Source organism: Muscardinus avellanarius, assembly GCF_963383645.1.
Source record: "Muscardinus avellanarius genome assembly, chromosome: 12".
NCBI classification, from domain to species: Eukaryota; Metazoa; Chordata; class Mammalia; order Rodentia; family Gliridae; genus Muscardinus; species Muscardinus avellanarius.
This window is the reverse complement of record NC_137798.1, coordinates 76,241,893-76,255,512: the sequence shown is the minus strand read 5'-3', so window position 1 is coordinate 76,255,512 and position 13,620 is coordinate 76,241,893. Positions and strand designations below refer to the sequence as shown.

The window sequence follows — 13,620 nt, the reverse complement described above, 5'->3', positions numbered from 1 at the left end:
CCAAAAGAGCCAGGAACTTATTCTACACTTTGGGGGAGCTTTTTCTGTTCTATATAAGTTTAATTATTACCATTATTTCCCTAAAAGGCATCCAAGATGTATTTGTACTTGATTATAAACTCTTAGAAGGAATTTATCATTGTATAACTAACAATGCCAGGAATACAAGAGAGTCCTGCTGAAATATTTGTTGAGCTATGTGATTCTCCCCAGCACTGTCATTACATAACACATCATAGGTTTAATTTCTTTATCTTGTTTACAATCTTTCTCTCTTGTTTAAATGTAAGTTTCATGAGGGCTGAGATTTTTTTTACCCCATGCCTAGAGAGGCCCCTGGCAATTGTAGGCATTCAATATATATGATGGCAAAACTAAGTACACGTGTATATTTTACTCCTAACTATGTTTAAAACTAGACGATGCTTTATTTTTATGGAAAGAAATGACTAAATCTACAAGTGATGCTTTTGTTTACAAGAGTATCCTCATAAGGATAATTGCTTAAATAAGACCAATGAACTTGATTATTGTTTTTATCTGTGAACATGATGGCTGATACCAGCTCCTAGGTATTGACTGCCAGCACATTTTTGTTCACTGATGTTTATAATCAGAAAGCACTATGTAAGAAATGGTTAAATTTGGAAACAAGAGGTACATGGAAAAAGAGTTCACTGGCATGCCTTCTTCTTGAAGGCACGCGATTCAGCTGATATGGGTGTTCAGTGGTGGGTGAGCAGCACCTGGGGGTTCTAAACCACACACTTGTGTGTCCTAACCCCAAAGATGCTCACTTCAAGAGCCAGCGAGGGTGCCTGCAGATTAAGCAATCTCTCCCCAGGTATGCACCAACCCAGACTACTGCTCAGACCAACTGGACTCTTCATTCTGTTAGGAATGGGTCAAAGTCTAGCTTCTGATCTGCCCAGCCCAGAAGGTGGAGCCAACAGAGTCCTGGGTTCATAACAGATTGTCTACAGCCCCAGAAATCTGTATTTGACAACATTTCTGAAGGATTCTCATGTTTCCTAGCATTTAAGAACTACTATGCTGGGAATGGTGGCACACACCTGTAATCCCAATACTTTGGAGGCTAAGACAGGGGGATTATAGGTTTGAAGACAGCCTTAGCCTCAGCAAGTAGTGAGACTCAGCAACCTAGCAAGACCCTGTTTAAAAAAAAAAAAAAATGGTGAGTTGGGCGTGGTGACGCACGCTTGTAATTCCAGCATTTGGGAGGCTGAGACAGGAGGATCGCACAGGTTTGAAGCCAGCCTCAGCTACTTAGTGAGGCTCTCAGCAACTTAGTGAGACCCTGTTTCCAAATAAAGTATAAAATAGGTCTGGGAGTACAGCCCGGAGGTAGAAAAGCCCCTGGGTTCCACCCCCAGTACCCCCCCCCCCCCCGCAGACAATGGTACAGCTTGGAGGTAGAATGCCCCTGGGTTCAACACCTAATATACAAACAAATGAACAACCTCCCACCCCCCAAAAAAGACTCCATTATCCTATAAACCTCTCACACTCTACATCAGGTCTGTCTTCTCCTTTTGTGGTTCCATCAGAGGCTGGCTGTGGGTGGGCTCCTTGAAGCCAACAACCCTGAGCATGTGTACCCGCGTACTTCACCTAAGAACCTCTGATATGGGTTCAATTACTCTACAGCTAGCATGAAGTGGACAGCTTCATGCTTTTTAAGGTGCCTATGTGACTGGGCTGTTTCATTACCTGGAGATTTCATGTTAACTCAATATGCTACACTTCTCTTTTACCCATGGTGGCTTTCATGGAATTGTGTAAGAGATTGAGATAGTAACATGGAGTGAACAGAGCAGTAGGTATACTGGAAGAGAGAACAGCAACATCAGTCCCTTTTCTTGCTGTATACAGAATGAGTTTATCTGGGCATGGTGGCACACACTTGTAATCCCAGTACTTGGGAGGCTGAGGCAAGAGGTTCTAGGACAGTCTCAACAACCTAGTGAGACCCTGTTTCTAAGTAAAATGTAAAATAGGGCTTGGAGTATAGGCTTGGAGGGAGAACACTCCTGTCCAATCCCTCCCCCTAAAGGTGAGTTTAACTGTGACTATGGCCAAACCAGATCACTAAGAATTCAGTGGGGTATCTCTGGATATAGTACATGAAGAGACCACAACATCACTTTTTATATAAATGCTAAAGATACATCCTCTTTCCTAAAAATGGAACAACCATGAATTTTGTTTGGCCATCTTAGGACATGAATTTTGCAAGAGAAGACAGGACATACATGTACACATAATACTACATATAAAAGGGAAGGGGGAGACAGGGTAGCTGAGAATTTGGGACAGTCTGAATCTACCCAAACGTCTCACCTTGACCTGATGCTCAAAGGAAACCGTGAGCCTCGTGTGCTGCAGCCTGGCTATTTTTCATTCCTGGCTGTGGTGGCACTTTACAGAAGGGGATGACCTATCTGCAGAAAGCATGCTGTTCCAAGTGGGCACTGGCCACATCAGCCTGCTGACCCTAGGCAAAGAGATGAACCACCGGGGACAGGGAAGCATGACTGTCACCCATCAAAGCCGCAAATACCAGCCCTATGAGAGCTGGGAAACTGTTGTTAATTTGTGCCTCACAACTGGGACCACCCCTTCCTATGGAAAAACAGCTGCTGGCCACTGTGCTGTTGAAAGCTGCCAAAGGGAACACTTGGAGTCAACGGCTATTCAGGCATGGCACGAAGGATGGGTTTGAGACAGGCTGGGCCTGCTAAGGATGGTATTTTCCGGAGGGGGAAAGCAGCAATTAGTCACCTGTCAAATGTCTGGCAAAATGTGGGCAAAGGCTGAATGTTGGCTTAATACCAAGGGGGGGGGCCTAATCGGGTTTCCTATGACTGCTTGTACAAATAACAAGGTTTTTGGTGACAGATAATGTAGAGGACAATGATTAAGGAGGTCTCCTCCCACTGTGCTCAGCACTAGCCAATTCTGTCCTATATCCAACACAGGCTCCACAATGTAGGAGGGCTTCAGAAGACACTACTTCCAAAGCACCAGGGGAAACCAAGTGAAGTAGGGATGACTGCATTAGCATGGGGATATCCACACTCATGTGATCACAGTAAGGAAAGCGCCCCATCAACAAGGAGCAGGTATTTAGTAAGTATAAAGGTATACTCATACCCAGGCACAGGAAAAGAGCGGCCAGGCGTGTGCAGAAGCAGCAGCCTGAGGGACCACTGTGGACCACGAGATGAGTGAATTTGTAACATCAAGCTATTTAAAATAAGGAGCTACCAAAACACCATGAATATTTTCATTTTATTTGGCACAGCGGAGACAAGTGTCATACCCATGCCTGGTGTCTACCAAGGATAAAGAAAACAAAGCAGGAAGCTTAAACACACACACACACACACACACACACACACACACACACACACACACGATGACAGCATAACACACGGAGGGCAGGGAAAGGAGGTGAGAGACACAGGCTTGGGATGGAGGAGGCCAGACACCTGCCAACAGTGATGGAGAGCTTCAAGCAGGAAACGAGCCTGCGATGCACTTGACAACCTTCACTCTCAAAACAACAACAACAACAAAAACACGGAGAAACAGCCACGTAGCAAGTGGAGCAGGTATCAGATTGCAGGTAAGGGACCGACCAGTCTGGTGAAACTGGTGACTGGCCTAAGGTCACAGGCAGTCACCAGGAGAACCAAGACCTGAAACGATCCCAGGCGCAAATCTACTTTTCATAAGCTTTTCTATGATCTTGCCTGGAGGTTAAGGAGTATAACAATATTGAATTGATGACTTTCCTTTCCTTTAAATGACCACCTCAAGCCGGGCGTGGTGGGGCACGCTTGTAATCCCAGCATTTGGGAGGCTGTGACTGGAGGATCGCGGTTCGTGGACAGCCTCAGCTATTTAGTGATGCCCTCTGCAACATGGTGAAACCCTGTTTCAAAATAAAGAATAAAAAATAGGGCTGGGGGTGTAGATCGGAGGTCGAATGCCCATGGGTTCTAACCCCAGACCCGAAAAAATATATATATAAATGACCACCTCATAGTCATAGATCCATATCCAACAATTAGGTTAAGACAGTAGGAATCGAATCAATCACATCTTTTCATAACCTTAGAGGACAAGAATCATGTTTAAAAAGACTCAGTTCAGGAAAATCCATTGATTCTTAATTACATGTTTCAGTTGCACCTGGAGGTATGGGACAGAAGGCAGGGAGAGGACTAACTCTACCATAAACTGAAGTCACAGAAAAGGATGTAGAGACTCCCTTCCTGAAACGACTCACCTTTCTCCTTCCCCCCTCCCGCTTCCCTCCTTTCCCAAAGCAACTGGATAAATTCTCATGCAGTAGGACACTTTAATTATGACAAAGAATGGACCTGCTTTTGTGAATTTCTTTTGGCTTTCTGATTGAACAGCACTTGGTGGTCACTAATAGTAACTAAAGTTTCAGATGAAGTAACAACCCACCCACCCCTGTAAACTTGGAGGAAATTCAGAAACACAGCGTAAGCCAAATCATCTGGAGTTTTGTTGTATAAAAACAAAATAAATTAGCAACTAGGTTGAAGCAACAGACATAATTACATCTTTTAAGAGAAGTTCCAGGTTTGGAATTTTAGAGGCTGCCCTCTTAGATTCTGAATTAGTTTATAATACTTAGAAAAATAATATCCTCTTAACAAAAATGTGGCATTGAGGCAATTAATTGTTAATAATTGAAAAAAAAAATCCAGGCAGAAAAAACTCAGAAGGGAAATGTTACAGATAAAGACAACTAAATAATTTCTAAATAAAGAAGGAAGGCATATTTTTAGTGTACATAAGATGCCAAAGAGGGAAGAGAGAACAACATATAAACACAGCAGCTCTAATACACACGCAGGCAGCCCAGTGTGCTAAGCCCGAGGCATTCCTCAACCCTCAGTGTAAGCCACACACTAGAAGCCCTTCTTCTACTGCCAAGAAACATACAGCTTTTCTGGCATGAGCAGTTAACTTGTTAGGTCAACCAGAAAATGCTGACTCATGAAATTGACTGCACTGACAAACCACAGGCAGACATTTCTCTTGGCCTTTAGCCTCTGTAGTATATCATTTATTAACCAGTATTCATGGATATTTTGATTGATTGACACCTGCATGCAAGTAGTATAAAATTCTTCATTGTTCTATTTTGCAGATTTTCAAAACTTAAGTAGAAATGACTTATCTAAGGGTTCGTGCTCCACATGAAGGACTTAAGTACACTTTTATACAAACCCTATCATAAAAGCATCATAGATCTGTACAAACTGATGTGTCAAGCTTTGTAACGTAGAAATGGCTTTTCAGAAGGGTCAGGTGTTGAGGACTTATGTGACTTTTGAACTGATTTATTAGTAGGGACCTTGAGTTATCAGGTAGAGTGGGAAATTTAAGGGGAAATACTCCTGTTTGCTCATCAGGAACACCTGCCAATTATATCCTGGTGGTGTGTGTGATACAAAGGCACTCAGGATGCACAGAGAGGCTGAGAAACCTACCCCCACGAAATGGCAGTGAACATGGACATAAATGGTACTAGCTGGCTTCAGGGTTCTGAGGGGGCCTAAGAGAAGAAAAGAAAGAGTTTTGAGACACACAGAATGGCTGGCTAACCGGGGTGGACACAGAGGTCCGGACACCCCAAGTCAGGTCAGCATGTTATGAAAGAGATGGGAATGTGAAAGTACAAGGGGGTTAGCTGCAGTCTAGTTCCAGCATCAGGCTCCCCATAGGACGGCTACACTTTATACTAACTGAAGAGAGGGCGTGGTTGCCATGTAAACTGGCCTTGTCTATGGAGGAAGGAGGAGGAGGAGAAAGAAAAGGAGGAAAAAATTAGCTATTATGAATATATTACAATTAGAATTATCTTCATCTCTCTTATGCTCCATACAAACCTTTTTTAAGTAGTTCAAGACCCAAAAGTGAAATAGCCATTACAAAAATAAAAAAAGTTAAAATCTCCCCCTGGATTCCCAAGCCTCATAGAAAATACACAATAGTCTAGGCACCAACACCTTATAGTAATCAATAGACTTTTTAATTGCAGAAAGTTATCAGTATGTATGGCTTCTCTTAATGACAGTCAAATACAACAACCCTATGTAATTACCAACCTGCTTTAATGCAGTTCTCACAAGGTACCACAAAAAACTTGCACAGTCATCAACAGGGAGACTGGAGGACAGAGAGGGTAGAAACAGCCCAGCCAGAAATATGCAGTAGGACTTAATCACTGTAATTTAGATTTTTGTCACCGAGTCCCAGGTACAAGCTTTTATGTACTGTCAAGAGATCTGCACATTAATTGCTGTTCCTGTCTTCTGAGGACACAGACACTCTAATTTGCTGTGATTTTAGTGTCTCTAGCCATGTGCATTGGGTAGCTAAGTCCCCTTTTCCTCCAGAAAAGGAGGGTTGCTAAGGCTCTGATTATCCAACTCATTCTGCCAAGATCAACAGACTTAGCTACAAAGCACCCCTGTTTACCAGAGTCTAGAGGAATGTGACTCAACCCTTCGGTGGGTGGGAGGCCCTGCCACCCTCCCTGAAAGGCCACATTCTTCTCTTCTCTAGTAAGTTTGACTTTCAATAGAAGGATTACTTCTAAGTGATGATTCAATGATTCTGCATGATCCATTTGAAGCAGAAAATTTGGATAATCCTTTGAGGCCCTTGGGCAGCTCCAGTCGGCACATTAGAACAAAGCAAACCCAGGTGCCTACCATTTGGGAGGCTTTGTAGATCCTCTGGATTTGTCAGATAATGACATGGCTCCATGCCTTCCTCCACAGTGACACTATTCTAGACAAGACCCCTATAACTGAGTTTCTGCTGCTGTCACATTAGGGCAGGATACTTCTTGAGATGGTATCCTATTCTTCAGAAAAGGTGCCTTCTTTTCAGACTGAAGAACTGAGAACCAAAGAGAGAGGTCCAGCTAAACCTACATATAACAGAGAGATCACTGATATGAACAATGTTGTGTGCACAGTCTATGGTAAAGAGATGATGGATGTGTCAAAATGGTGAGTGTCATAATTATTTGTCCGTGATTATACATCTAGAGTATTAAGGCATTTGATGTCCAGCCTTCAATTCCACTGTTACAGTTTACATATAGAATGTGTCCTGAAAAGTTCATGTTCTGATGTTCAGTGTTGATATACTGAGGGTTGTAATCTTATCAGTGAATAAATCCATTGTAATGGGTTTATTGGGTGGTAACCTAGAAAGGTGGGTATGGCTGAAGGAGGTAGTCACTGGGGGTGTGTCATTGGGGACTGTGCTTGTTTCCTTAAATCCACTTGCTCCTCTCTGCTTAGGGCTGCCATGTAAAAGCAGAGCTCTTTTGGTCTCTTTCTCTGCTCCTGCACCATGCCCTAAGCTCTGTCAATGTAACCTGGCCCAACATGAACTGAACTCCTGAAATCTCCACAATAGTGAGACAATAAATCTTCCTTCCTCTAAGATGCGGTGGTCAGGTGTTTTTTGGTCTCAGCAGTGAGAATGCTGACTGAATCAACCCTTATCCATTTGAGTCACACTCTACTTTCTAAACCGTGGAAAGGTGTTTGGAATGCTGGGTATTCTAGATACTGAGAACACTTTCCCAACTTCATTACTGCCTGGAGGCCATGGAGTTTCCAGATCAAACAAAATCATTTTAAAATCTAGAATGTGGGTGTGATAAACAGAAAGAGAACCTGTGAAATGCCTCCTATCATCGTGTCTGGAATTTTAAGAGAATGAAAGCTTAAACATTTTATCAGTAAGAATAGAGACATAAAGATAAAACTGAATATTCAACTGACCAAGTTAAAGCCAAACCAAGCAGAGGATGTCTTCTCTCATTAAGGTTATCTGGGGTTAACTCATACAGTATGTACCTGGCTTCCCACTTGAAAAATAAGAAACTAAATTAAGCTTCTCTAACATTTTTCTATAGAGCACAGGAACAAAAGAGACCCAGGAGACAGCGAGATTAGAGAGATGCTGTCACACCAGATGATGAGTGACTGAGAACTAGGAGAGTAGGAGAAACCACAAGAGCAAGGAAGAGGCCTGAAAAGGTAGCAAAGGATGCTCTCCCCCTGAAAGAAAGAGTGTTGTCATATTTTGGGGTTTAGAGAAAATTAAAAAATAGTATTTATTTTCCTTAGTGGAGTGATTGCCAAGAAAACTGGGGAATGTGCACCTTTCTGTTCTGAGAGCTAGACGGGAATGTGTCTAATTTTAGCTATACTTTTCGATTGGACACCTCCCACCCTCAACACATCACTGTCAGAGCCAATTACTGAAAAAATTACCATGTGAGCACCAGGTAAGTGATGTTCTCAGACAGAGGCTTTGGAAAGGATGTGCTTAACATTGTTCAAACAAAGAAAAAAAAAAGTTCTGTTAGTCTTAGAAAAGACCCCTTTCTTTTACAAATGTGGTCAATATTAAAAAAAAAAAAAATCTTCAAAAGGCTGTCCCAGTCTATATTCTCTATTGCTTGCTGAAATGAAAATTACAAAGCACAAAACTCCTCACAAGCAGGCATGGTGGTGCACATCTTTAATTCCAGTACTTGACAGGCTAAGACCAAAGGAATCCATGAGACAGGAGGATCACAGGTTCAAAGTCAGCTGTAGCAACTTATCGAGGCTCTCAACTCAGTGAGACTCTGTTTCCAAATAAACCAAGGTTTTAAATAAAACTAAAAGAGGGCTGGGCATACAGTTCGGAGGTAAAATGTCCCTAGGTTCTAATTGTTAGCACCGTAAAACAAAGCAAAACCAAAAACAACAAAAAATTCTTTGCTACTTCTGAACTGTGGTCAGGAAAAATAAATAAGAAAAATCCAACTTTATAAAGAACAGATCTGAGCCAGGCATGGTGGCACATGCCTGTAATGCCAATACCTGGGAGGGTGAGACAGTAGGATGACAGGTTCAAGGACAGCCTTAGCAAATTATCAACACCCTTAGTAACAGTGAGGCTCTATTTCAAAATGAAAAACAAAATAGGGCTGGGAGTGCAGCTTGAAGATAGACTGTCCCTGGGTTCAATTCACAGTACAAAAAAAAAAAAATGCAATTTTTCCCTCAGTTTAAAACAATGCATTAGGATTGTAGGATTAAAGTACTTTGCTGGCAAATAAATGGCATAAAATGTGTAAAAATACAGTGCTTTAAAGAACTATGTAAAATTCACCATCTCTCCATCTGAGGACATCACCATCCACACATCGTCCTGTGCACGCAGCTGAGCAAAGCGGGCCGCGCCAGGACACCAGAGCAGGCCAGAGGGCCGCGTGGAGGGCAGGTACCTGGTGTGGGAAGCAGCTTCATTTATGCTGAAGGTGCTGTTCTCCCTCGTCAGAGGGCTCGAGCCACCCTGGGCCTTGCTGTGGAGATCCAGGCTCAGGGAGGACTCTGCTTTCCGGTCCATGCCATGGCTCTCTGTCTCTAAACTCCGATCTGCCAAGGAGAGCACCTCGCTGGAGCTGTGCCACAGGGGGGCCACCTTCTCCTTGCCTGGCCCCGAGCGAGGTGACGAGGTGGCGGCCCCCAGGGAGGCCGTGCTGCCGTGGCTGGGGCCATAGGAGGTGGTGTCGATGCCGCTGTCGGCGGAGGTGCCCTGCAGGTAGTTGTAGCTGTTGAGCTCCGATTCCGTGCGGTCCCCGTCGTACCACTTGTCATCGCTGTGGGCGCTGGACGCATTGCTGGAGAGGGTATTGCTGCTGGAGTGGCTGGAGTAGTGGTTGTCAGACTGCAAGGCAAGCATGCTCGGCGTCAGTGCACGGTTCTGCTTCCTGAACACCAGACAGACGACAGGGAGCAGCACACTGCAACTCGTGTTCTCGTTAGAGTTCTAAAGGCACAGTAAGAGGGGCCCGGGGAACCTCTGTGACCCTGGCCATCCAGCAGTGTCCAGGCAGAGAGAGCTGGAAACTATTTTAGAACATCCCATTTTTCATTATTTGACTCATGAAATACCAATAGTATTGAGGATCATTTTCATCAGAAAAAAAAACTAAATTGTCATAGAAGTCTTTAGTGCCTTAAAATAGAAAGGAAATGACATTTCTAAAGGGCTTAAAATTAGAAAGCATCCTTGATTCTAAAAGCCATACTGCTCAGGGGAGAGGGAGGGCTGAATATAAGACATATCAAGTCTGAAGACTCTCCTTTCCTTCCACAATTAGCATCTACTTAGGAGACAGCTTTCAAGGAGTGCTCAGAGGGAAAATTTACACCGCAGTGCCAAGATAATTCAGTGGGGAAAAATTACTCTTAACAAATGGTGCTGAGATAACAGGATATTCACATGTAAAAAAGAATGAATTTGGATCTGTACTATATAGAAAAATAAACTCAAAAAGAACCAAAGAATAATTATATGGAAGATCTAAAACTCTCAGCAAAAATATAGATGTAAGGTGACCTTGGGTTATAAAATGGCTTCTTAGATATAACATCAAAAGCACAAGAAACTAAAGACAAAAAACAAATTGGACCTTATCAAAATTAAAAAGGTTTGTGTTTCAAATAAACTAATTAAAAATAGCCATAGATCTGAATAGACTTTTCTTTAAAGAAGATATACAAATTTCCAACAAAAAGATGTTCAGTATCATTAGTCATTCGAAAAAATCTAAATGAAAACCACCATGAAATGCCACTTGATATAAACCAGAATGGCTAAAGCAAAATGGTATACAAAGAAGAGGGTCATCATAGTTGGGAATGTACCAGGGGCAGCCACTATGGAAAAACATGTGCAATTCTACTGTTAGTATAGAACTGAAAAAACTAATGCATATGTTCACACAAAAACGTGTACATCAACGTGTATAGCAGCATCAACCACAACAACCCCAAAGTGGAACAAGCCAAATAACCATCAACTGATGAAATGATTAAAAATAGGGTATCCATGTGATGAAATATTATTCAGGCACAAAAAGGAGACGTGTTACAGTTGCATCCTATAATGTGGATAATTCTTGAAAACATGTTTGGTGACAGAGGCCAGACACAAAAGGTCACCAAGTTGCATGATTTCATTCATGTAAAATGTGTAGAACAGGCACAACCTGAGACATAAAGTACAGTAGTAGCTGTACAGGTCTTAGGAAGAGTCAGAGGTACCTGCTACAGGATATATAGATTTTTTTTTTTTTTAGGGGTAAAGAAAATATTCTGGAATTAGATTGTGGTGCTGAATGTAAAATTCTGTGGAAATACTAACACCCACTAAATTATACACTTTAAATGGGTATTATGGTATGTGACTTATATCTCAAGAAGAAAAATGCACACAAAATCCTTTTCTATACAGTGGTTTACTGCTTAGAACATTTCAGAGTTAACAAAAAAAAGTAGTATTTTAGAAGGCATCTAGAGTACAATTTTAAATTAGAGGGAGGCAGGCAGCCCAGACACTTGCTGGCTATGAAGAGAAGGCATGTAGCAGGCACACCCTCTGGTGGAGAGGAAGGGACCCGGTTCCTCACTGGCCACACTAGGGGCAGGAGGAGGGTTCAACAGTTTCACCTCAAAGTGAAACATTCTTTTATATATAGGGGGAAACATCCCCTAATAAAACAATCAGACCCAGTCACTTTATTGCTGTAACTAATTTTTCTCAGGAACAATTTATAAAGTGGTCTTACGAAGCCCTCTTCACTTCCAACAGGGCTGAACTTCTCCAGTTCTGCCCACATGCTGTCAATTTGGTGCCTCCAGCCACGTGTGGCTACTGAGTGCTTTAAATGTGGCTGGTCCAAATAGAGACAGATGGAGAATGCAAAGAAAGGTGGGGACTTCTGTGGAGATAGAAAGTGAACCACTAAGGTAATTCAAATTCTCCAGTACCCAAAATGTAAAAAGAAACAGGTGGAATTAATTTTAGTAATATAGTTTATCTAACCAAATCTGTCCAAGATATACCTATGTGGTCTGTATAAAAATTATTAGAGAGGAAAGGAAATCCACAGATCTATTGGGGTAGTCTATCACTTCTAAGCACAACAGTGATACCACACTTCCTCAGTAAATCTCTCCCCACAGAGCAGTGGGCAGTGTGTCCTCTCGTTTTCCTAGATTCAATACTCATTTCTCAGAACAAAGCTTTATCATTAAGTGAGCTTTATCATTAAAAGTCTTCGAGCATCTTATAATTTATTGAGCATGAAATGGGCTATTTTCCCATCCTATCATATGACATGAACATAAACACACATTTCAGTGAAGAGACAGACCAAGAAAGTCAACTGTATTACCAAGGGGAAGAGACCCTGATTACCTCTGTTCCTAAGTGTATCGATAAGTGACAAAGAAATTATGTGTTACTATAGTAGAAGGACGCTGTGTGCAGCTGTGGAAGATAAGAGGAGCAGGGGACTTGGGAGGGCAGCTGTCTGAGCCCTTGACTGATGCTCCAAGTACATCTCCTGCAACGGTGTAAGCAAAGAGAATCTCTTCATTACACATTTCTGTTCCTAACATTTGAGGACTGCTTATGATTGAACCAGGAGATCTTGCACTCAGACCTGGAGGCTGCAGGGCATACCAATGACATTGTGTTTACCTCACAGCAGCAGAAATCCCAAGGCCAGGCAGCAAATGCTTCCCCTCTCCTCCCCCCATGACTTCCTCTTAGACCATAGGGGGCAAAGGAGAGACTTGTTCCACTTTCACACTGCTGGGGGGTAGACGGCTAGGGCTCTCCTGTTTCTCTAAGGCAATAGTTAACTTACATGCCCTTGTTTGTTTGGAGACAAATGGACCACCGGATCCTGCCGCATCAGTCTCCCGCTGGGGCTCTCTCGGAATGCTGGCAGTACCTTTGATACTGCTGGGAGATGACATGTAGGCTCTGGAATACAGCATAGAACATTACGGTGCAGGTACTAAACATATATGAGCACGTGTTGACACATGGAGACGGCTTGCCATTGCATCTTTCAGTTCACTGACCAGCCAACTCTGAACCTCAGCGGGAAGCTTGTTAGGAGTCTACACAATAAACAGCATGTCAGGAACTAGGTGACTGATGGATAAAGCTTGCAGCTGGTGACAACGTGTCACATCATACACATTAGCATAGCCAAGTACCACCAAACCAAAGGCCATGAACGATGCAGCAAAGTTCGAAATTAACTTTTGGTTTGGGAGGAAGTTTAAAATATATGGAGGATTAAATTTATGAAATTCATTCATTGCAAAGTGTGGCTAACCTAGCTCAGTCTACATTACCTAGACAGGCATGGATGCAATCACGTATTACTTACCATGACACTTTGGAAATATTTTACCTGTATATTCATGCTGCTCGAGGACATAAGAATTGAAATCCTGAGATCCTCTATAACTGTAAGCTGAGCACAACAGAAAAGACACACAGCAACTAGTTTACTTATAACAATTGCTTCCTTTTGGACTCCAAGCTGGTGTTCAAAACGGGGTTCCAAAGTGAGAGATAAGGGATTTATCCTCTAATACTCCTATAGCTAACAGCAGGAACTCTTGACTTCTCAACAGTTCCTGACAGAGGTCCAGGCAGCCTCCCTAC

General features: G+C 42.6%; 1 protein-coding gene across 7 annotated transcripts in view; it reads right to left on the bottom strand.

Moving 5' to 3' along the window:
* Positions 1–13,620, bottom strand: part of SIPA1L1 (signal induced proliferation associated 1 like 1) — a gene marked incomplete at both ends in the record, with an annotated part of 137,863 nt that overhangs the window by 19,041 nt on the left and 105,202 nt on the right. For 5 of the 7 annotated variants that reach the window (XM_080706879.1, XM_080706882.1, XM_080706883.1 and 2 more), the window contains 2 exons: positions 9,371–9,813; positions 12,806–12,924. In XM_080706879.1, the coding sequence (XP_080563005.1) occupies positions 9,371–9,813; positions 12,806–12,924 (562 nt within the window). Of the gene's footprint in view, positions 1–9,370; positions 9,814–12,805; positions 12,925–13,363; positions 13,427–13,620 lie in introns of all 7 variants that reach the window. The other 2 variants (XM_080706880.1, XM_080706881.1) reach the window with 1 other exon arrangement.